The sequence below is a fragment of the Nelumbo nucifera genome, chromosome 7 (genome assembly GCF_055504915.1).
Source record: "Nelumbo nucifera cultivar China Antique chromosome 7, China Antique-T2T, whole genome shotgun sequence".
NCBI classification, from domain to species: domain Eukaryota; kingdom Viridiplantae; phylum Streptophyta; class Magnoliopsida; order Proteales; family Nelumbonaceae; genus Nelumbo; species Nelumbo nucifera.
Window position 1 is genome coordinate 28,938,080 of NC_142655.1, and position 25,743 is coordinate 28,963,822.

Consider the following 25,743-nt stretch of genomic DNA (forward strand, 5'->3'; position numbering starts at 1 on the left):
TGCATATAGTGACAAATTGATAATAAAAAAATAAAAAAAAAAGATCTAACAAAATCACTATTTAATTCCTCCAATTAATTAGTTACATAAAAACATTAAATGAAAGAGATTTAAGAATCAATAGAACACTAATAGGTTCATCGTTTGATCCATAGAGGTGGCCCCCTAGGTCTCCCCTACCCCTAACTAAAAGGAAATTTTCATAAAATAATTATAAGGCCAGCTATGTTGTATCGAGCAGAGTATTGGGTGGTCAAGAAACAACATGTCCATAAAAGTGAGTGTGGAAAAGTGTATGCTATGATGGATATATAGATACGGATACGCTTTAGAAATGTATGGATACGAATGAAAGATATAAAAACACTTGGATACACTAAGAAAATGCATACAAATCACATAAATACATTAATAATACTAAATCAAAACCTGAATTGTCTATGAATAATATATAAACACATGAGAAATACATACTTCAATAGATTATATGAAGAAAAACATTGCAATCAACAATACCAGAACTCTAGAACATTCAAACATCATATAATAATTAACGTTTTATTTCAATTTTTTATTAATTTTTGGAAATATTTATTAATTTAGTATTTTTATATAAATAATCTCTTTTTTAAATAATAAATATGTTCTAATTTTTAACATATATATATATATATATATTTTTATTTTACATACAATTGTAAAATAAAACATGTAAATCATTTAAGGTAGATAAAATAAATGATTTATAATTTTTAGTTTTTATTAAATTTTATTGCCAAAATTAAAACTTAAATTATTCATTTCAGTTTTTATAATTATAATTTTATGTTTTCCATTAATTTTGTTAGGAAAATTCTTTTATTTAGTATTTGGGCAAATTTCTTAAATTACCCTTAAGGTTTAGAAAATTAATTAACTCTACCCCTATTGTTTCAGTATTATCTTAAAGTACTCCTATTGTTTTTGACAATTGACTGACCCTACCCTTACTGTTAGCTATGGGGTTTATAACAAAGACCCCCTGTACTTTGTTTTGCGACAAAGACCCCCTTGGATTACCTTTTCGTTGAAATCTGCCATTACAATATTTTTTAATTCCCATACTACCCTTGCCACGAGGACAATCAGGATAACACTGTTCATCTTCCTTTGTGTTCAGGATGCACGAAAAACACTGTTCATCCACTGACCTCACCATGCACGAAAGACAATTGGCATAAAAAAGCTCCTGGAATAAGATCCAAACACTAAAGCTCAGTTTCTTGAACAAACCGGAATGGAGAAAAACCGCTTTGTGGATAAAGAGAAACGAACAAATCTTAATCCGCTTACAGGAGCAGAGAAGAAAAAACTCTAATAAAACATTAATTCATTCAAGCTTCAGAGCCTCGTCTCCCTCACTCTCTCTCCCCCGATTTCTCTTTAGAGGTCAAACCCAACAAGAAAATAGGCTCCTTCTTCCTTCAGCCATAATTCCGAACCTCAGCTTCGTCAGATCCGAGCCACTTCTCCGTGCATACAAACTTCCAATTTCCAAACCTGTTTTCTATTTGCCTAACGTAAACGAAATCTGCTCTGTTTGCTTCGGGGACCCTTCTCACCACACTAACAAGATCCAAGGAGCAATAAAACTCTACTTCTATCTAAGGGTTTCCGATCCATAAGCAATATGGATTGGCGTACAAATCTCGGTCTTCCCGGCCCGCTTCGCACAACGCAAATGCTGCAGCTGCTTGAATGAATTAATGTTTTATTAGAGAGTTTTTTCTTCTGCCCAACTTCAGCTTTCGTTCACCGTAAATAGCAGACGAGGCTCTGAAGCTGATCTCCTGTATGCGGATTAAGATTTGTTCGTTTCTCTTTTATCCACGAAGCGGTTTTTCTCCATTCCGGTTTGTTTAAGTTCGGATCTTATTACAAGAGCTTTCTGATGCCAATTGTCAGCGAATGAACAGTGTTTTTCGTGTATCTTGAGGTCAGAGAAGATGAAAAGTGTTTTTCTCATTGCAACAGTAGATTTCAAGGAAAAACTAAGGGAGTCTTTATCTCACGGTCATAGCTCCTCCATCTCACGGTCATACCTCCTCCACCGCCGGCCCCTCTGTCACTCACTTGCCAGTCGCATCATTAAACGAGTTGCACTTTTATCTTCAAAGAAGATGAAGACAATCGGTTTAGTACCTAGAGGCACAAGATGGACACTGTTTCCATGCTAGAGGAGGCCGGTGTCTCTCTCTCTCTCTTCTTCATGCTCTTCTTCTTATTCTTCTTCCCCCCATTGATCTCACCTCCCTTGTTTCAGTCTCCCCCCATCGATCTCACCTCCCATCGTTGCCACTCATTTTCTCTTTTCTCTCTCTGTATTCCCCTATCTCTCTTCTTCCCTCTCTTCTTCTTATTCTTCTTCGCCCCATCGATCTCACCTCCCCTTTCAGTCTGAGAGCACATCGTCACCACTGCTCTTCTTTCCACTCACCTTCTTTTTCTTCTTCTTCTCCTTTCTTCCTATTAAAGGTACAGTCATGCTGCTCTGATACTGAAAAACCTGCCGAAGGTGTGGTCTTAGACTGGAATACAAACCCCAAAACTAAAAACTCTACCATTTTGTGTCCTCATCGACTGGTTTCAGAACTAGATGTGTAATCTGAAAAGTTGACGGTGACGATGACTGCTTGCTATCAGTATCACCCATCATAGATGCCGTTCTTCGGCATAGAGAGGGGAGGAAACTAATATCTGGCAGAACCTTCTCCTCCTTAGGCGGCGGCGTTCCCTCTTCCTACTCCTCAACAGTAGGGCTTCCGTACAATTTCACTTGACCAAGAAAGTGGTTTTTCCTCTGTTCGTCGAAGTAGGAGTTGTTATTGCCTGAGAGAACGGAGATATTCCTGCAGTTGGCTATTGATGGTTGCCGGAGAGAACGTAGCTAGGGCAAACGAACATTTTAGTATTTTTATATAAGACAATATTGAAATAGTAGGGATAGAGTTTAAGAAATTTGTCCTTAGTATTTTTATATAATAACTCTATTTTTTTAAATAATAATTATATTTTCATTTTTAACATATAATTATGTGTAGAATAAAATATATAAATCATTTAAGTTAGATGAAATATATAATTTTTATTTTTTATTATTTTTTGAAAAAAAAATGTTAAATTATTTATTTCAGTTTTTAATTTTTATTAAAGATGAAAAACAATCCAAGAGTAGTTAGTTTACAGTTTTGTCAAACTAGGCATGGATACACTTCCATATGCATTCATATTGAATCATATCCATCGATACAATGTGATATGACCCATATAGAGGCGGATCATGCCCATATGCACGACTCATGAGATACGTGGCCAGTCGTGGCATATCCTGTATCCATGATCATGTATACGGATACGATACATTTTGTATCAAGAATATCGTATCAATACTTTAATCCTTTAATATAACCTAACCCAGGGTGATTCTAGGCATCCACATGGGGATTGTTGATTATCCCTTCTTTCTTTTTCTCTTTAACATTTTTTTTTTGAAATTTCACTGTTCCTTGTGGCAAAATCATAGTTTTGAATTTTCCCTTCGGACAAAAGATAATTGATCCTTGGGTGATTCTTGGTGCCCTAAGATAATTTTTGAACCCCTTCTTTGTCCATCTTAGAGACGGTTTCTAAGATGCCTTTGGAGTGGCAGCAGAAAACTGACGTGTTAGATTCATGTTTAGTAAACTTGCATCAAATATTTCAAATTTATTGCACAACTAAACACCCAACAAAGTTTAAAAACTTTGAACATCTCAAATTTAATTTCAGAAGTTAAAAGAAGTTGAAGTGCATTGCATTCTTTCAAATGAAGGAAGATAGTGCAAAATTCATGCAAGTTCTAGAAGGAAAATTGTATCTACTTTCCTGTTGTGGGCTTTTATTTGAGCACTCTACTTGCTATGGTTTATAAGGACTTCTTTAGATTGTTTTGGGAAAAAACAAAAGAAAAAAAAAGTGAAAAGATGGCAAAGATTATCATGCCATCAAATTTGGAAATCTCAATAATGATGTAGAATCTGACCCAAAAGATGGTCTTTAGGAAGAGAAAGGACCAAGTATGGAAAATTTTCAGTCCAGTGCAGCAATTACTGCATCAACGACCTCTTGAGTGGTACTGTCTCCTCCAAAATCTTTTGTGAGGTACTTGCCATCTGAAATTACACGTTTCACAGCAGTCTCCAATCGATCAGCAAATGACGGAAATTGGAGATGCCTCAGCATCATGGAAGATGAGAGAAGCAGAGCTATTGGGTTTGCCTTCTTCTGTTCCAACAATTTAGGGTTTCCTACATTGCCGGCTGAAGCACCTTGCTCAAAAATGGCATGATCAGCCCCAACATTGCCTGCAAAATCCAAGATCCATGTATCTGTCATTCTTTTTTTATTTTTATTTTTGTGATGGAGGAATTCACAGGCAACTTAAGAAAAGAAAAGAAACATAAAGGCCACCTATAAGTGAAGGCATGCATATTAAAACACAAACATTGCGATTCCTTAAGGCATTCCCATGTTCAAACAAATCATAAGTTGTGGACTCAGATTTTCTAATAAATAGAAACCAAGTAGACCACTTTGATTCTTACTATATTTTGTCAGCATAGGTATCACATCAATAAAGTTGCAAGCTAAACAAAAATGTCATTACTTAAATCTTTTTAATATTGACAAGAAAAGTACTTTAAACATGACCAAACACTTGATGAATACAATAGAGATAACTTCTTTAAAAACTTTGCTTAGCTTGCCAAGAGGGTGAGTTAATTTCTTAGAAGTCAAACACTTTATCTTACACTGTTGGTATAAATGAAAGAAACAAGAGAAAATTGAGAAGATGGTAGGTACCTCCTGGCATGAAACCAGTGCCTCCAGCAATACCAGCTGCTGTATTTGCCACTAGATTGCCATAAAGATTAGGTGTCACCTGCAAAATATAAATGAATCTGCATGTGAAGAGTTGGTCAAAATGTACATGTCATATGAGTGAGGCACAACTATTGCAAATGGGAGACCAAAAGGAAAATCAATGGAAACCATTTCTAGCTAATGACTTGGAATGCTCACTAACCAGTAACCATATAGCATGTGTGCCCATAAAGAAAACTTTTTCTTATGTAATTAGTAATATTCAATATTCGCAGGCCCTTGAAACTACATCACACCAATGAAATAACACAAGAATCTCAACTTCATAAAGTAACTTCAGCCTCTAAAGAAACTTTTAAACCTATGCTTCCTTAAATTTATTCCCTATTTTGCTAATTTGCTTATAATTTCTTGGTGCAATGGTAAAACCTCAGAATGACAAGAGTGGGAATGCATGTTTGAGTCTGAGAGTGGTCAGTGGTCTTCATGCAAGAAAATGCTGAAAGGTTAGAATTGTATCCAGTCCACCCCTTCCAAGACTACAGATGTCAGGGACGAACATTATATCCTGTCCACTCAATATTTTCACTAAGCATTCAGTGCAAAAAGATTGAAGATTTTGCATCATAAAAGCATAAAACCTGCAGCTTGTAATTCCATCCCACTCCTGAAACAAAAATAATAGCATTCACTTAACACTGGTGAAAGACTGAAATTGATCTAAATATTCTATTCAATTTCAACAAATTTCATCTTTTGTGCCATACCACCTATAAACTCCTCACAGTGGGTCACCCCTATAGGTTGTAATCACCTTTAGTGCTGTGGGAAAGTGATTTTTATTCTATTCAGTTTATACTTCTGCTCTTAGTATTATTTCTTTGGTTTTTGTTTTAGTTGGTTTTAGTTATGGGCCTATAGTTAGTGACCCATTGTCCTTCCTTTATTTTTATTAATCATTGTTAGTGGTGCCTCCTAAGTCCTTACTAAGGGGCAGGAATGTAGTTTTCTCCATTGTTATATTAGCTATAAAAGATAATGGGATCTCACACTGATCCCCACGCTCTTTTCTCCAAGTCTTCTCTTCTCTCTTCTCTCTCACCTGATAGTCAATTTCAGATTATTTAATCAAATTTATTTGATTTATACCCTACTGAGGACTGATCAACAACTTGGTATCAAAGCCAAATTTCAGATGGTATATCAATTCTCATGCAGTCTTAGGGATTGAAGTAACAACATCATGACATGGCATCAATATATGCTAGAGGAAGTGTGTTCTTAATCTACTCGAGGAAATTAAACAATTGGGAACAAAACTAGCTGAATCTCTAATGGATTTTAGTACCAAGCTGAGTGCTGGTATAGGTGAACCATTTGATGATTGAAGAAAGTATAGAAAACTGGATGACAAACCAAACCATTTAACCATCACACAACTAGACATCTCATTTGCAGTCAATATTGTAAACCATTTTATGCAGAGTCCTTGGTTTCCACATTGAGATGCACTAATCAATAGTTTAAGCTATTTAAAGGGAGCCATAATGTGGATATCCACAAAGGTTACTGCACATTTATTGGGTGGAATCTAGTCCTTACATGTGACCTGGTGTGACTAAATCATCTTATTGTAGAGCTTGAATATATAGTAACTAGCCCTATGAAGGTATACTATGATAACGAAACTGCTAGTCCATATTTCATTTAATCGGTCATGAGAGAACCAAACATATAGAGGTTGGTTGTCATTTTGTAAGGGAGAAGGTTCTTAGTGGAGTGACGAGTACTACTCATGTGAGGTAAGAAAATCAATGGAAAGAGTTTTTTACTAAAAAGTCTAAGAGTGGAATATATATGTAACAAATTAGGAATGAATGATATATATTTTCTAGCTTGAGGGGAAATGTTAAGTGGAAAGTCAATGGGGGCATTTATGTCTGTCTTTAGTTTTGTAACTGTTCCATTCTGTCGCATGCTTAGTGATGTGACTCATACTTAATTAGGGGTAAAAAAGTAATTTGAAATATGTCAAGAAGTCTATGTAAAGCAGCCAAATGTGAGGGATCGAATGAATCTTTTTCCCATTGGCCTAACAAATTCTCTTGATTTTCTTTCTCTCTTCCTCCCTTCTTATATTCATCTCTTCTTTTCTTACTCTCTCTCTCTCTCTCTCAATCAATAACCAAAAATTTTATAATTATATAAAATATCATAACACTTTTCCATTGTTAATCCTTCCTAGTCCTCCATCTCAGTTTCCTGCATAATTTACTTCCATTTTTTACCATCAGTCCCTTATTTCTGTGTGCACCAAGTGCTCATGGAAATTGTAACATATCCATCCTAAACATTTTTGCTTACAATCAAGGAGTTGTTGATGCAGTTTAAAATTATGCTTTGAGAAGTATCAAATCATTTTCAAAGAATAAGATAAGTAGGCTTTAATTTAAACTCACTAATAGGCTTCAAATAGCCATTTTGGTTAGTGGGTTTCTAACAGCTAGTTTTTCATTAAAAGCACTAATTGCTAGTTTTTCATTTAATGCTCCAATAACTAATTTTGTTCTCTACATAAATCCTTGTAATCTCAATCTAGAGGCATCAAGTTTTTTTTTTTTGGTCTTGTGAAGCTTAGAGCTTTCTTTTGAGAGTGGAGAGAGACCTCTCTTAGTAAGTGAGTCCCCAACCTTGTTGTCTCTTTGTAATCCACCTTATATTAATAAAGTTCTATTCAATTTTCTTTTTTTCCATTTCTTCTTTGAACAAATTTCTTCTGTTTTCCTATGTCATACTTGAGCTGCGTCAACCAGCATCAAAACTGGATCAGTTGTTCTATTTTCACTCATTTTGCGATTCATTATCAATTTCACATCCTGGCTCAAATAATCTCAGGTTGTGGTGATGTATAATGGGGCCTTTGGTATTCAAGGGTCTTAGTGGGGTTGCAACTAGTTTCTAGCAGTTCTTGTTGAGGATATTTTTTGATAGACTGCTTTTCCAAAATATATCTCAAAGTTTTAAAACCAAGTGCAGAAGAAATGATTAGTAACTATTACTATAAATAATAGATAGCTGTATGTAAAATCCAAATAAAATTATAAGCCATTTTTAGGAAAGAACATATAGAATTTATTAATATTTGTCATTTTCATTTCCTCCATTTTATGTTGAAGTAACCATGATGATATGATACATCACTAATTCTATTATGCGGCATGTTGGAAGTTACTATTTATACTGTTCCATGTTTTGATAGTTTGGGTACATACCAACTGTTAGTGTCGACTGTGTAGGGGTATTTTAGTCTTTATAGTTATGTTTAAAGGTGATGTGTAATGTTTTGTTAGTTGATGTGTCCCATACTTAAGTAGGAGCAAATGAGTCTTTTGTTCTTATGCATAGAAATATATAAATTAAATCTAGTTGCCTAGAGAGGATTGTGTTCTCTAGTTCGAACCAGAATTTTCTCCTTCTCTATTCTTCTCTCTTCTTCTTCTTCTTCTTCTTCTTCTATTCTCTCTAATATCTCTTCAACCCTAATTCTAACAGAATTCTAGTGCAGATTAGGTTTATAATATGGTATTAGAACCAGGTTGACAAAATCGAATCTGCCAAGAATTTTGGTTTTTTCGCATTCAGCCTAGGGATTTTTAACTTTTATTCATCATCAGTTGAAGATAGGGAAAGGGGCTGAAAAGGAGTGTTTGCCCTCTTCCCTTGGAGGTTCCTATGCCTTTGGTCTAAGGATGGCAATTTTCCCCTTTTCCTCGATCCCTGTGGGGATCCACCCCGAATGGGGCGGGATGGGGATGATTTTCCCCCCACGGGGATAATCATGGGGAAATTTTCATCCTTGTTAGCAGGGACGGGGCGGGGACCCCGATCCCCGCCCTGTGGGATCCCCACTAATATATATGTATATATGTACACATACATCTATATATTAATATTTTTAAAAATATGGTTGGATATTTTCTAATAGGATTGTAAATTTTAATTATTTTAATTTTATTTTTTTAAATAAAAACAAAAACAAAAACAAAAACAAAAACAAAAACAAAAACAAAAACAAAAACAAAAACAAAAACAAAAACAAAAACAAAAACAAAAACAAAAACAAAAACAAAAACAAAAACAAAAACAAAAACAAAAACAAAAAACAAAAACAAAAACAAAAACAAAACGAAAACAAAACAAAAACAAAAACAAAAAAGAAACAGAAACAGAAACAGAAACAAAAACAAAAACAAAAGCAAAAACAAAAACAAAAACAAAATGGTTTACATGATAAAAAATCACAGGGAATGGGGATCCCCGCGAGGATGAGGATCCCCGTGGGGATGGGGATGGGGATAACCTTATCCCCGTTAGTGGGGACGGGGATGGGGATGGGGAGAGGCTCCCCGTCCTCGTCCCTGCCCCACCCTGCCCCGCCCCATTGCCATTCCTACTCCGGTCAGCAAATTTGTGGGTGTTTGTAGTGATTTGTAGGAAACCCCCCTAATTAATAGTGAGAAGAGGGCTGGTTTGAGTGATGCAATGAAGTGTCGAGTGCAGATTGACTATTTGGTGATTAGGTAAGTGGGTTTGTGCAGATTTCAATGTGGATCGAATGGTTAGTGAGTTCCAAGTAGTGTGGTGAGAATTCAGGTAGTCTTGTAAGTAGGGTTGTGGTGTGGAGAGTGAAGAATTTAGTGGCAAGTGGTGCTGAGTGCAGTGTGGTGAGAGGTGAATAAGAAAGGAATTTTTTTTTTCAAATATGGGAGATAACAGAGAAAACAAAACTAGTGTGATGGTTCCCACCGACTACCTGAATGTTCAGATGACTTCTATCAAGTTGAATGGGGAAAGCTATGTGCCTTGGGCAAAATCTGTAGAAGTCTTTCTCTTAAAGCTAAGAAGAAAGTGAAGCATATAATGGGAAGAAAAACCCTCTACTGAGTCTCATGAGTATGGTGATTGGGAACAAGAGGATGCACAGATTATAACCTGGTTATGGAATAGTATGGAACCCTTTATCTTTATCCTTAGTTTTGTATGTTCCGAAGTTTCCTTTTTACCTTATGTCTGTTAGTAAGTTAACCAAGTCCCTTAATTACTCTATCACTTTTTACCCTTCTTGTGTTTTTCAGGATCTCAAGACGGGGATGAAGATTGGTAGAGGGCATGAAGCTGGTGGACTGTATTATCTTGATGGTGGTGGTAGTGCGTCAACAGCTCTTCATACATCTTTTTCTCCTCTTCAGTGGCATTGTCGATTTGGTCATCCATCACTTAAAGTTTTGAAGTCTCTTGTTCCGTTGTTGAGTCATCTTTCTGTTTTGGATTGTGAGTCATGTCAGTTGGGGAAACATCACCATGTTCCCTTTAGTCCTAGGGTTGATAATCGTATGTTGAGTCATTTTTCTTTAGTTCATTTAGATGTTTGGGGTCCAAATAAAATAATGTCATACAATGGTTATAAATACTTTGTTATTTTTGTTGATGATTATTCAAGGATGATGTGGCTTTACCTAATGAAAGAAAGGAGTGAATTGTTTTCCATTTTTCAAAAATTTTATGCTGAAATTCACAACCAATTTGATGTGCACATTAAAATTCTCCATTCCGATAATGGCCGTGAATACTTTTATACACTATTTCAGGAGTATTTGGAACAATATGGCATTATCCATTAGACTTCATGTACCTACACCTCATAACAAAATGTGGTAGCTGAGAGAAAGAACCATCACCTTTTGGAAACTGCTCAATCCCTTATGCACCATATGAATGTTCCCAAACCTTTTTGGAGTGATGCTGTGCTTACATCTTGCTTTTTGATTAACTAGATGCCTACGCCCATCCTTGAAGGTCATTCTCCCTTCACCACTTTGTTTCCTACATTGTCTCTGTTTCCCCCTACTCATCGGGTTTTTGGGTGTGTCTGTTTTGTTCATAATCTAGGACCGGGAAGGGACAAGTTAGATGTACGATCCACTAAGTGTATCTTCCTTGGCTATTCACGAACCCAGAAAGGGTAAGTGTTATAACCCTAGCTCCTGACGTTCCTTTGTGTGCGCTGATGTTACTTTCTTTGAGTCCACTTCGTTTTTCTCGGGGTCAGGTGATGTTTCTTCTTCCTCACCATCTCCTCCTCTTCCAGTTCTTGTTGCGACCCCATTCCACTTATTCCGGCTATGACCAAATCTTTGCCTCCAGTGCCACTTCTTGTTGAACGACCACCTATTTGTCAAGTGTATACACATCGACAGCATGTACTGTCTCCTCCTCTAGCTCCATCACCGTCGACAGATCCGGTAGTTGTTCCCACACCAGCTCCAACCCTAGTTTTTTATCTTGATCTTCTGATTGCCTTGCGGAAAGGTAAACACAGTTGCACTCTTCATCCTATTTCTAATTATGTTTCTGTCACTCACCTTTCTTCTTCCCATCGCTAGTTTATCTCCCTGTTATCTTGTATTACTGTTTTTACGGATGTCTAGGAAGCCCTTGCCTCTCCAGGGTGGCACCATGCAATGGAAGAAGAACTCTCTGCCTTAACTCATAATCATACATGGGATCTCACCACACTTCCTCCTGCTAAGCAGGCTGTCGGTTGTAAGTGGGTATACACTGTAAGTATTTTCTTGATGGTAGTGTAGAGCAGTTAAAAGCTAGACTGGTTGCCAAAGGGTATTCTCAAACTTATGTTACTGACTACACAGAGACATTCTCTCCTGTTGCTAAAATTGGTTCAGTTCGTGCTGTGATATCTCTAGCTGCTATGTATGATTGGCCTCTTTTTCAGCTTGACATCAAGAATGCTTTCTTACATGGTGATCTACTAGAGGAAGTTTATATGGAGCAACCGTCGGGGTTTGTTGCTAAGGGGGAGGATGGTAAGGTGTGCAGACAAAAGAAGGCCATTTATGGACTTAAACAGTCTCCTCGTGCGTGGTTTGGTAGGTTCAGTGAAGTGGTAAAGAAGTTTGGTATGAAACAGTGTCAGGTTGATCACTCAGTCTTCAGTTATGACTCGTAGGCTGGAAAGATCTTATTGGTGGTATATGTAGATGATATTGTCATTATTAGGAGTGATAAACTAGGAATTGATAGGTTGAAGATCTTTCTGTAGGAACACTTTCAAACAAAGGACCTTGGTAAACTAAAATACTTCTTAGGGATAGAAGTAGCAAGGTTTAAGCATGGTATTAATTTGTGTTAGAGTAAATATGTTCTTGATTTGTTGGAAGAAGCATGATTATTAGGTGCCAAACTAGCTGAAACACCTATGGAATCAAATACTAAGCTTAGCAGTGATATGGGATAAGAGTTTGAAGATCTTGGAAGGTACAGGCGGTTGGTGGGTAAACTACACTACCTAACCATTACCCGACTATATATTTCATATGCAGTTAGTGTGGTGAGTCAGTTCATGTAGAAACCTCGGGTTCCACATTGGGATGTAGTTCGAAGGATTGTAAGGTATTTGAAGGGAGCTCCTGGTCGTGGCTTGATATATAAAAGTGAAGGAAAATTTGAAATAGAGGGATATATTAATGTTGATTGGGCTAGTTCTATATCTAACAGAAGATCCACTACAGGTTATTGTACTTTCCTTGGGGGTAATCTGGTGACATGGAAAAGTAAGAAACAGATAGTTGTGGCAAGAAGCAGTGTAGAAGTAGAATATATAGGTATGACACATACCACTTGTGAATTAGTGTGGCTGAGAAATCTTCTACAGGAGATGGGATATTTGATTGACACTCCAATGAAGCTCTATTGTGACAACCAAACTGCAGTCCACATCTCTTCTAATTTGGTGTTTCATGAGAGAACAAAGCATATAGAAGTTGACTGTCACTTTGTGAGAGAGAAGGTGTTGAGTGGAGTAATAAATGCTGCATATGTCAACATAGGAAATCAATGGGCAGATCTGTTCACCAAAGGGTTGAGTGGATTACATATGTAATAAGTTGGGACTATATGATATATATACTCACCAACTTGAGGGGGAGTGTTGGTGTCGACTGTGTAGGGGTATTTTAGTCTTTATAGTTATGTTTTAAAGCTGATGTGTAATGTTCTGTTAGTTGATGTGTCCCATACTTAAGTAGGGGCAAAGGAGTCTTTTGTTCTTATGGATAGAAATATATAAATTAAATCTGGCCGACTAGAGAGGATTGTGTTCTCTAGTTTGAACCAGAATTTTCTCCTTCTCTATTCTTCTCTCTTCTTCTTCTACTTCTTCTATTCTCTCTAATATCTCTTCAATCCTAATTCTATCAGAATTCTAGTGCAGATTAGGTTTATAATACCAACTAATTGGACCTGTGCCAAGTGTCAATACAAGTTGTATTACTGATATTTTTCCAACTTGCTGCAAATAAAAAATTGAAATTTATGTGTGCAATATCCAAACTCCTTTTGATCTTGTGATTAATGTTACATTTTGAGTTTGTAATTGTAAACTCACAAGTTCATTATTGTATTCTTTTCTTACAAATGTTCCATCTACTACAGTAAATATTTCAATGAATCTAATTTATTAGATAATATTTTGCTTATAAATTGCCTATTTACTGTTCAATATATAATCTTCTGTATAAAAAACTGTTGGTACACTCATCTTAGATAATGCATGTAGCAAGATTTGGATCATTAACTCCTGGACATGTACCAGCACACAAAACCAAATAAGGTAGTTGTCCATGTGGCTGCTATAATAATCATATTTGCATGCGCTTTTTTGTCAATGTTTCCTAATTTTATTTAATTTTTATATATTTAAAAATAAAATTAAGTAAAATTACATCTACTAAACTTGTAATTGTAATTAATTGGCAAACTTAGAGGCCAGTACTTGGTGTAATGGTAAAATCTTGGGCTGGCAAGCGTGAGAATACGGCTTTGAGTTTGAGGGCGGCCACTTTGTGCAGAAAAATGCCAAAGTTTAGAACTTACCCAGTCTACCCCTCACAAGACCCCGGATAACTGGGATCAACATTGGGTGATAGCCTTTCTGTTTGTAATTGGCAAACTTGACTACAATTTTCTAATTACTAACAACCATATGATGATTGTTTCAATTTTTTTTCTCTAAAAAAATCTAGATTCAAACAGCAGCTAATTATAGAAATGATTTAGTTCTAGTCATAAAAAAAGTGTAACTCTAGCTTAAAATATAAATAAAAGATGGAATTCATTAACACAATTGAAACTTGAAGACTCATCAAGAAAGTAAACATAGGACCCAAAAACTGTTTAATAGTAGCAAAAGGATGGAATTCACATACCATGACATCAAATTGCTCAGGCTTTGAAACAAGTTGCATGCAGCAGTTGTCCACAATAATTTCATTGTACATTATTCCAGGATATCTTGTTGCAACTTCACGGCAAGATTCTAAAAATAGACCATCTGCAACCTTCATAATGTTGGCTTTATGCACAGCTGTTACTTTCTTCCTGTTGTTTAGGTAAGCATGCTCAAAAGCATATTCTGCAATCCGCTCTGAACAGAACTTTGTAATCACCTAGAAAAGGGATTGAATAAATGCAATACAATTACAAGCACTTATAAGAAAACCATCTAAGATAACAAGCCTGATAATAACCAAACACTAAAGGAGGATTAGAATTCCATACAAGTACCAGTTGAAAATTCAATACCCATAGAGGGAGAGACTCTAAATATGCAAACTAGCAATTAAAAGAATCAGAGGAAAACATACAAGGCAGCCACCAAATGGAGAAATTGTGATTTTTCTTCCTTTTTATTAGCAACAATATATAGAGATTTTATTAATATAGTGAATAAAAGAAAAATATTCCAAAAATTAGAAAGGATGATAACCAATACAAAAGCCAAAGACAGACAGACAAAAACTCATATACTGCATCAAAGTTTTACAAGTTCACCCCTAAGCCTGATTCCTCCAACCAGATCAACCCTTGTCACCCTTCCCTTGGTAAAGAGTTAACAAGGCCATTGGTTCATCTAAGAATCTGCCAGAGGGACAGACAAAAACTCATATACTGCATCAGAGTTTTACAAGTTCACCCCTAAGCCTGATTCCTCCAACCAGATCAACCCTTGTCACCCTTCCCTTGGTAAAAAGTCAACAAGGCCATTGGTTCATCTAAGACAGACAGACAAAAACTCATATACTGCATCAGAGTTTTACAAGTTCACCCCTGAGCCTGATTCCTCCAACCAGATCAACCCTTGTCACCCTTCCCTTGGTAAAGAGTCAACAAGGCCATTGGTTCATCTAAGAATCTGCCAGAGGGAGCATTTCAAATTGGATGCTAAGTTCCATTCATTTATTCTTTAAGACTGGACTATAAACTTGCAGACAAGGCTCTTGTTCTTTCCTTTCTCTCCCATGAGCAGATGATGACTCTGGCCTTCAAATATGCATTATTGATAAATCTAGCAAGCTTTTATTCTCTTATGATTGGGAAAGAATGGTTGAGATGGACATGCTAGAATCTGGGCTATGACCTACCCGGGGATTTTCCACACAATCAGGTGCAGAAAATACATTATGCATTATTACAATGATCCCTCTCCCTCTATAAATCCTATTAGTTTTTCTCTTCCAAATCCCTGCATTGCATGTGTGCATGTACATATGAAATTCCCCTAGCAACTACTACCCTCTATAACAAGATTAATACAAAACAAAAAGACACATTTATTGAATTCTGCTGATTAGTTCTCACTCAAAAAGCTTTATCCCAATTATATGAGATTGGCTGCGAAGTACACTATCTATTGTTGCTACCCATCCATCTCAATCCTCATAGCCACTACATTATTTTGTGGATGTGGTATTTCTTTGTTCCATGCAGTTGCCCTGTATATGGCATTAAGTGGGGGTGGACCTAGTTATAAGATGCATTTGGACTTTCATGTGAACTAGAATGAAAGTAAAATTTCTAGGCAGGGAAATGAGAAAATTAAAGTATAGGGACACAATTCGTTTATCAGATAACATGGAAATGAGAAAATTAATTAGAAAATTGTGCATTCTGAACTAGTTGATAAAGATAGGCCAAATCCTTTCTTCTTTAGTACAAGAATAATTTAACTTAGTAAGGAAGTAAGATTGGCCAAGTCCTGGTTCTTTTCTCTTTCAGTTCTTAATATGCATAACTTGCTTTGCACCCTTACCCTTTAAAGAATTTCATGGAGATTTGGACCAAATTTTCTGAATAAGATATGACACTAAATTAATGAAGTTTTCTATGTTGCATTTTTCATTTGCTTTTGTTTGGTGAAATTCGGGGCTTTTTTACAAGACCGAAGTGGCTGAGTGGAATGACTTATTGCCTTGTCTTTAACGAATGAGCCATTAAATAGGTTGTGATATCCTTAATGGTTGAATGGAAAGTTAGGTTAATTAATACACCCTTAAATAATTTATTGTATGACTGTTTTATCTACTAAAGGACAAAGCAAAAAGTCATTCAGTTTAGACACTTAAGCTGTTGTCAAATGGTCCCTGAGTGAATGTCAATTCTATGATACATGAATTTACCAGGTAGATTGAAAGAGAAAAACAAGCTATACCAATTGAATTAGATTCCTCCAATGTCCATGAATGACAAAGTTAAATAAATGTCGTGTAAATTGTGAGATTGAAATCTTATGAGGCAAGTTTTGAATTTCTTTTTTTTTGGTAAACAGTTTGAATTTCTTTACATCATGCTCCTTGGTCTAACGAAATTCACATGTTCAAAATGATTGAGAGAGACAAAATAATAAATCAATTTAACAAAGAAAAACATAAGAAACTATAAAACCTTATTTTCCTTGTGGAAATCTCCTTAAAATTCAGCAACTAAATCCATAGAAAACCTTAAAAGTTCAATTTACATGAACTCTGAATACATTGCAAGTACCTTTATTGAAGAACTAGCAGCAGATGCATTGAGCAGAGGGTTAACAAGAGAGGATAAAAGAGAAGCAGAAATGGATCAAAAGGAATACCTTGAGGCTCTCAACTACACCAGGAACTACCTCATGCTCAAGCCCCGAATATTCCCCTTCTGTATTCTCCCGAATCACAACAATATTGACATTCTCATGCCTTGTTGGAAGTCCAGGCAGATTGAAACAATGTACAAGTGATGCATAGATATCAAGTTCCCTTCTCAATTGAACATTCAATGAGCTGACACCTCCTCCAACTGGAGTGGCCAAACCTCCTTTCAAGCAGACCTTATTTTTCTTGATTGAACTGAGCACCTCTTCAGGAACTTCTTTCATATTGCCATAAACTTCATATTTTTCAAAATATACTGGTGCATGCATTGCCTCCATGACCTGCTCAACTGCATTTGTGACAAGAGGACCAATTCCATCACCTGGAATTAATGTCACAGCTCTAGGAGTTCCATCACCAGGTCGGGGCATGTAGGTTACAGGCCTTTTTGGCTCAAAACGTAACCCAAGCCCTAGAACCATAGGGTTGGATGGAGTGGAGGCTGATGACTTTTGAAGGAGTTGCTTCAGAATTGGTATTGTTCGTCTCGCCATGGAAGTTCTTCTATGATTAAGTCTCTAGTTCCACTCTAAATAGTGAAGTAAGATCTAGAGAAAAAAAGTTGAGAAATCCCTCAATGCATTGAAAAGAAATTTAAGTTCTACCAGCACCAACTACCATGAATTTAACTGTATATTATCTATCCAACATCTAATGAAACCATGGAGCTTTCTTTGTGCAGAAAATCTATGAGTTCTACGTCCAGGTAGGGGTGTCCATGAAAAACCGAAAAACCAAACCAAGCTGAGAAAACTGAACCAGAAAATGTGGTTAACCAAACCGATTGGTTCGGTTTCGGTTTGGTATTTTTGAAAAACTGAAGGACCGGTTCGGTTTTCACTTAACCTACAAAAAACCGGCGGTTAACTGAACCGATTGGTATATATATTTATATGTATATTTTATATATATTTTTAATATATGTCACATATTTTCTATATATTATATATAAATATATATATATATATATTCATTATATATATAAATATATACATATATTATATTTATAATAATCTATTTATAAATATATTATATATTTTATAATATTTATAATATATTATATATCATTTATTATTTATAATATAATATTATACATATATTTATATAATATATATTATAAATATAAATAAACAAAAACTGAAGAACCGAACCGGTCAAAAACCGAAACCGACAGACCGGTTAACTGGTGGTACCGGTTCGGTTTCGGTTTGGAGAAATGGAAAAACCAGTGGTACTGGTTTAGTTTATAACCGAACCATGGACACCCCTATGTCCAGGGAATACTGAAAACTAGAATTTGAGAACCCAAAAAGCAGGTGTTGCAACAAAATCCATATTATTCTAGGGTTCCTATTATAGTTATGTTCTAGTTTAAGAGAAATAGATTTCCTAACTCCATGGTTTATTAACTTGTGTATTCTTTTCAACTTTTTCCCTTTTTCCTTTGATTCTGGATAATGCCTGCTTCACTTTCTGGAAAAGAGGTAAAACTGAGCCTGTGATGTTATATCTTGCATTTCATACTTGTTTCTCTTTGTTGCTAATTAGTGAATGCCACAACTTAGAGGAAGAAATAGGCATTGGACTGTCTGCAAGGCACCCAGCTGCCCACACAACCTTCCCGTTGAAATAAAAGAGATCTATGTTAACCATTAAACTAACACTTAACAACAAAGATCAAGCATGCCATAGAATAATACATTTCAGAAAGGTCATTACCGATAGGCTTCCTGCTAATCCAAAACCTCACTGGTCCTGCAAGAAAGCAAGTAAAGCCAGATCCTAATAAAAAATTCTATATCTAATTATCAATATTTAACGACAAATTTGAAACAATCCACTGTATAAATTCTCAGATTCATCTTAGCATACACTTTCAAAGTCAGCACCATATTTCCCAACACAACTAAGAAAAATAGATGGAAATCAATAAGAGCACAATCTAGACCCGCCTTTAACCTTTCAAATATTCTGTTAACGAACTTTAGATAAGTGGATTACCGTTTCCCATTGGATCTAGTTTTCAATCAGAGAGAGAGAGAGAGAGAGAGTAATAATATAACGAAACCGAAGCAGAACAAAAAGAGAAGAACAAGAAGAAGAGAACAAAAATGAAAATGAAAACGTCCAATTAATCTCACTTTCAGACTTCGACGATTCAACCAAAGAACCAAAGCGGAAGTTGTGCACTTTCCATTTCGATGAACCCTTTCCTGTAAGAAGAACGATGCATGAAGAATCAACTTGACAAAAAAAGGGATGCTATAAACAAATGAATTAAAAATCCGGAAAAGTTTTAAATTAATGAGTCCGATCGAATCGATTCCGAAACCTCAAAAGAAAAATGCATTCAATTAATAAGAACTTGTGAATAAAAGATTGAAGATTGATGATCACCTTTCAACGGCTCGGAAGAAAATGACGCAGAAGAGAGAGCTCTGAATTCCGATCTTGAGTTGGGCTGTTGCCTGTGGGCAGAGCAGGGGTTAGAATAATAGCATTCCTGATAAGCTGCATCGGCTCCTACCATAGTAGAATGAGTGAGACAGTTACAATGTACTGTGAGTGTTTGTTTGGTCTCCAAAAGGGAAGCTTATTCATCACCGCTGGTTTGATGAAACTTCCGTCCCTCCCTGCTAACTGCTTAATGCTTTTAGCCTTAATTTTAACTGTTTTTTTTTTTTTTTAATTTAGTAAAATAAAATAGGAAAAATATGAGAATGGGCTGGGCCAGCAGGTGGGTGGTATATTGAGAAAATTGGTTCCCTGTTCCTTCTTCACATTTGGGCTAGATTGAGCCCATCAATGACCAACCTAGTTTTTTCAGCAAGTGGGTAGGAAGGCAAGTGGTATGGGTAGTCCGAACTCGAATCCAAATTCAGTCTGTGTAATTGGATCGAATAAGGAACCACCCCTATCCGGTTCAATATGATCCGGGTTGATTCAATTTAAATATATATGATTATATATACTTAAAATTTTATTATATTGTATGTCAGTAAAATTGGTTTCAATGGTTGTGTTCTTACTAAGGAGCTAGGTTCAAGTTTCAATAAGGTTAGGGGGGGGGGTTGCGTTAGGTTGGCAGTTGGTACTAAAACTTTTTTCAAACTATTATGGTTATAAATCATGATTTGTTTTGTCATGCTCATACCTTAATGAGCATGACAAAACTATTATGGTTATAAATGATGCACCACACGTCTACACCTTAATCCGAGTGTAGTGTAGTGCAAGGTTCAAAATATCGATATTGCCCGATATGTTGGTATGGGCGTATCGGGCAATATCGATAGTACTGGTTGGGGGGGGGGGGTTTAAGGCTCCTCCACCCCCTGAACCGGCCAGAATCCCGATACACCCCATGTAGGGGCGTATCGGGAAGCCACCGGCACGATACGTATCAGCCGATATGGGCTGATACGTATCGATACTTTGAATCTTGGTGTACTGTACTCTGGTGGACAAGGGTATGTTAGAGCAGAACTGAATAGAATGGAATGATGAAATAGGACTCATGTAGCCAATTCCATATACTTACGACAAGGCTTTAGATGATGATGATAAAATCCAAATATAAATAAATCAAATTTAGATCTACCTATATCCAAATTGGATCCGATCCATTTACAGCCCTAAAAATGGGTAATACATTTTGATTGAAGGCTATATACTGGCATGGGCCCACAAGGTTAGCCATCTAATTGTGCAAGGGTGCATATATATGCATGGGTTAAATCTTTCGGCCTGTGAACTACTCTTGGCCGGCCCTCTTAACCTATTAATTAAGGGGACGGGCTTAAGAGTTAAGGCTAGCTTGTTAGGCCCAATGGGCCAAATAAAGCCCATTTGTTATCAACTAAAGGCACAGGAGGGCTTATCTCAGCACATGGAACTCTTAGTGCCCGTTTGGAAGGACCGAAGCGGAATTTCTGGCTTTCTGAGGTGATTCCTACACGGACAGCATAAGCTACATTTGGTAAAAACTGTGAGAACCCAAATTGGCTGTAGCTCAGCCATCCCAAACAAGCCTTTAGTATTAAGCCCTTCAATGCCTACCATAAATAAATAAAATGTGGGCCTCACTGACCTCCTGATATTAAGCTCTGTTTCTGCTTTTCCACGTACATCTCACATGCTTTTTGTTGCCCATGACCTCACTTCCCTGATCAATGTAAGCAATGGACCTCACCTTTCTTGCCCAAGTGACAATTGCAGCCAAATTCTACATTCTTTCTTTTAATCTGAAAGTGCCCAAAATGGAGGGCTGAATTTAGATATAAGGGTTTTCAAGCTAAAGCTTGCTTAACCAATGGTGGAGAGGGGACCCCATGAAATAGTTGTGGTTATTTGGATTTTAGACCTTTTTCTCTGAACCACTCAAATGGTAGAATCAGAGTTCAAATCAGCCCCCCACAAGATTACCTCCCACAACGTCCCACAGCATATCTCCGCGGTGTATTAGAAACATCTCCCAATGTTGACATCATTATTTTTGGGATTGTCATTGGGAGATGTTCCCAATACACAGCGGGGATGTGCTGTGGGACGTTTTAGGAACAATCTTGTGAGGGGCTGATTGGTCTCGTAAAATCATTCCTATTTTTGTATTTTCAAAACCAAATATGTTCAACTTCTACATGAGATATAGACTGTTTTTGGTTGCATATGCAATAAAGGAAAATAAATAATTTCTTTAGAAAATGATATTCTATGGGTTAATAGCGTTATATCAATCAAAATCAGGATCCATGACCATGAAAGTTTGGCACAATTCTCCTTATGCATATCCAAACTTGGGACTGACAGTGTAAGACAAGTTCTCACATTAACGGAGTTATCTCGCTTAAAATAATGACTACGCACAATAAGATGATCTTTATCCATCCAATCAGGATATTATCTATATAACTTCTCTTTGGGTTTGGGTTTTATAAAATGGGTCAAAATATATGATTGCAACCTGAAACAAAAAACTTGTAACTAGTGGTAAAACAGTGTGTCCAAGTTGAATCTTTTACTTTGTTAAAGTCTTCACATCTTATGAAATATGAATCAAATGAAAAGTAATTAGACCATATAATATCTTTAATTGGTTGAAATTTTGATTTAAATGCATCAAATATTTGAAATAAAACTTGACTGGACTCATAAAATGGACATAAATTATTTTAGGCTGTATTGATGTCATATTTCAACAATATTTCTACACCTTTTTCTAGCCATTACTTTCTTATTAACAATACAATATCACATCATTAACCATTTTGGTGTTTTCACATAACTCTTTTTTTTTTTTCTAGAACCAACGTTTTAAAAAACGACCCGGAAAAGGAATCATTTTAGCCACCGGTTTTCGAGTTGATGGTCCAATCGTCCGGTTCGAATGGATGGCTTGTTTTGACAAAAAATTAAAAAAAATAAAAAAATAATTAAAAATAAAAACGTCAAAAAACCATTGAACAGGTCAATGTTTCGATCGCCCTAGTCAATGGGCTGTTGACTTTTTTAACGGTTTTTGGCCAAAACCGGGTTTGAGATAAAATGGAACATATTGCCTACACGATTCCCAAGCCGAATGGTCTAACCGTTCGGGTCAACAGCGGTTCAAAAACATTGTCTAGAACAATAGTAGCGGGACTCTTCACGGGGACAAATCAACCAATATATCAACTGAGCTACCATGATAATGTTATCTATATGAATTCTTAACACCTCCAGTGGAGTGAACATTCGAAAAATTATCCCGTTCTCGCCACCATGGCACGTGATCTACTAACCCCTATTGTGTCTACAGTTTCATCAGAGTCTTGTTTTAGTGCAGGTACCAGGGTGCTCGATGACAAAAGAAGCTACATGAACGATGAAAGCATAGAGATGTGCATCTGCTTCAAGGATTGTGTAGATACAGAAGATAGATTACAAGACAAAGGAGGGCATGATACTACACTAGATATTTCACCCGAAGCAGATGGTGAAAGTCATAAATGATGATTCATGAATTTGACTACTTGTATAGAATTTTTTATTTTTTCAAATTATTGTATATTTTTTATTTTTTAACAATGTAATTTTGTATTTTCAATTTGTAACCATATTATATTTTTTATATTTTATTAATTTATTTTATTTTCATAATTCATTCATCCAAGTATCCAATTATCCAATCATTGTATTTGTAATTTGTACTGTTCAAATTTAAATGAAATAAAATTCCTATTTTTCTTCCAATTTGTTATTCCATCATTCTTATTTCAATTTGGTTAAGCACTTTTTTTTTTCATTTATGTGTTAGATAACTTAGATTTCTCATTTCTTAATTTTTTAAATAGTTCTCAATTCCCAAAGTTCAAAGGAAAGTTAAATATTTTAGTTTTACAATTTTACTTAGAAAAGAAATCAAAATTAAAAAAAAAAAACAGTGCAGCCCGGTTCAGCCCAGGCCCAAGGCCTGCCTTGTGGCCTGGCCTGGCCTGGCCCGGCCCAAGCCCACAGCCCCGGCCCAGGCCCGTAGCATGGCACGAGCCCGCCTGGGTCTGGCCCGTGGGCCGTGTCGGGCCGACCCCTGAAATTTCCACCGGAGAGGGTGGCACGGCCTGTGACGGCCCACCTTTTGAGCAGGCTGCCCACGGGCCAACGACATGGCCCACTTTACACCTCTATGCTTGGAGAAATAATTTACCCCTAGTCATTTATTTATTTTTGTGGTAAGCATGGATGATCTTAATACTAAGTGGTTCATTAGCTGATTCGAAGCCCTCTTATGCTTTCAGTTGAACGATCTGATTGAAAGAGATCCAAATTTAATCCATTTGTGGTGGGTTAAATTAGGGATGCAATTTGGGGCAGATCAACCCAAAACTGTACTAATCCAAACTAAGCTTTTGCACGGATTGGGTTGGGCTTTTTGTGCCTTAGGTTGGCCTAGGCCTGGGCTTGGAAGGTTGGGCATTTTTATTTCTTAGGCTGGGTTTAGGTAACCTCAGCAGGAGATTGGCTTCCATCAGGGAAATCCTGTGCCCACACAGTTTCAACTGCCTTTTGCAACTTTGCATTGAGAATATCTTCTTATAAAATTGATGAAGGTGATTTGGCGCGACCTAGCAAGAAGGGGACACGTGGACATGACCTTACTAAGGGGTGACAGTTCAGCCTAGCAAGCCTAATTCGCAATGTTTGAGCTCAGGTGTTCGGTTGCCTCGACACAAAATCACCTCGGCGTCGGAGCACCTCAGCATTCAATCCAGTTCAGAACTAAAAAATCAAAGTATCAGCTCGGGGTTACTGACCCGAACCTCCACGTAACGACTCCGAAAGTTTCTCCAGTAGACTCCGAACCTCACTGGATCACGCCGCATAACGGCAAGCCTAATCTTCTCCCCGTCCGGATCAGGAGGAATTGATAAACTTTATTAATTGATACACTACTCCCCAATTAAAGCGGAAACGAATCCCCTCAGGACGAAGATCCAAGAACCGATCCGCGAAACCCGCGAGAGCTCAACTATATAAGAGCAATAACCCCTCTGGGGCCCAGGTACGCATGATTTCTCTACTCTCTAGCTCTCCAACTCTCGAATTCTCAAAGCATTCAGCTTGCACTACAATACACTAACTTAAGCATCGGAGTGACTTCACCGGGTTAGCCACCCCGGGTTCTCTGATCCACTGTCTTGCAGATTCACCTAGCTCATTGCTCGATTGGAAGCCAGATCATCCTCCAATAGGGAATAGTCAGAAAGCGCTACATCAAAAATAAAGCACATAAAGTACGGAAATATTCTTAATGTAAGGCTGTAAAGACTACCCGAACAGGCTTTGCCTTGACCGAAGCTGAACTCCCTAAACAGAGCGTAGTCTGATAGAGCCATACTAATGAAAAATAAGAAGACAATCCAACCCAATTTGAGGCTTATCTTTTTTTTTTGGTATTGAATTATCACCTTGTGCCCCCATAGGAGTCATATTTCATTTTTTTTTCCTTGGCATAGTACAACCCCTTTTCAACAATAATCTAACAACTCTTCTCAAAGGTGTGGTGGGAGCCAATAGCGGAGCTCGAAACCACATCTCTTTTGGGACTACCCAATTTATTTACCAACCAAGCCACCAGGCAGTTGGATATTGAGGCTTGGCATGACTATGTTAAGTTTTACTTTGAACTGGGCCTAGCGGCCTAGGCTGGCACTTGACCTCAGGCTAGGTTCCTCAATCTTTGGGTTGGGCCTAGGTTAAGCCTAAATCCAACACAACCCACCAGAATTGCACCCTTAGATCAAATATGGTCCCCCCTCTCAGACCAGTGGTTCAATTTAATCCGATTTAAATATATGTTCTTATTAATAAAGCTGAATTTCTATTAAATAAACATAAGTTTAACTTTCATACAAGTTACTTTCAATTCATGTAAGACGAAAGTTCTTTTAAACTAATTTTAGGGATAAACAAACTAAAAAGGATATGGGTTGAAATAATAAACCTTTGATTTAATAATGGATATGGCATTAAATAGAATAGAATGGTGAAGTAGAATTCATGTAGTTGATCCCATATAGTTGCAATAAGATTCAAGTGACGATAAATATCTATATTGAATCTAAATTCAATTTAAACCCAATGATAAGATTGGATTCAAATTCAAACATTAGCAAAATCAAGTTTGTATCTAGGTATATCTAATTTGATATGATCCATTTACAACCAAGTTCATTTAGTCTATTCATGTTCAATAGCCTGTGCTACATGCTTTCAGCATTGATATACTGTTGTATATAAACTAGCTAGCAACAAACCCGTGTGA

The 25,743-nt window shown here is 36.7% G+C and overlaps 1 protein-coding gene across 3 annotated transcripts; it reads right to left on the reverse strand.

The window, feature by feature from the left end:
* Positions 1 to 3,772: 3,772 nt before the first annotated feature.
* LOC104593346 (isocitrate dehydrogenase [NAD] regulatory subunit 3, mitochondrial-like) lies at positions 3,773 to 19,578 on the reverse strand. Of its 3 annotated transcripts, none has more exons than XM_088891350.1 (7): positions 19,341 to 19,578; positions 19,085 to 19,156; positions 18,663 to 18,698; positions 16,889 to 17,491; positions 14,187 to 14,426; positions 4,882 to 4,960; positions 3,773 to 4,382 (listed from the first exon to the last, which is right to left on the reverse strand). In XM_088891350.1, the coding sequence occupies exons 4-7, from the start codon at positions 17,435 to 17,437 to the stop codon at positions 4,108 to 4,110; spliced, it is 1,143 nt and encodes a 380-aa protein (XP_088747476.1). In that variant the 5' UTR covers positions 17,438 to 17,491; positions 18,663 to 18,698; positions 19,085 to 19,156; positions 19,341 to 19,578; the 3' UTR covers positions 3,773 to 4,107. The 3 variants fall into 3 exon arrangements, with proteins under 3 accessions (XP_088747476.1, XP_088747477.1, XP_010251406.1); XM_088891351.1 differs by having other exon boundaries at positions 18,644 to 18,698; positions 19,341 to 19,559; XM_010253104.3 differs by lacking the exon at positions 18,663 to 18,698 and having other exon boundaries at positions 19,341 to 19,559.
* Positions 19,579 to 25,743: the final 6,165 nt, after the last annotated feature.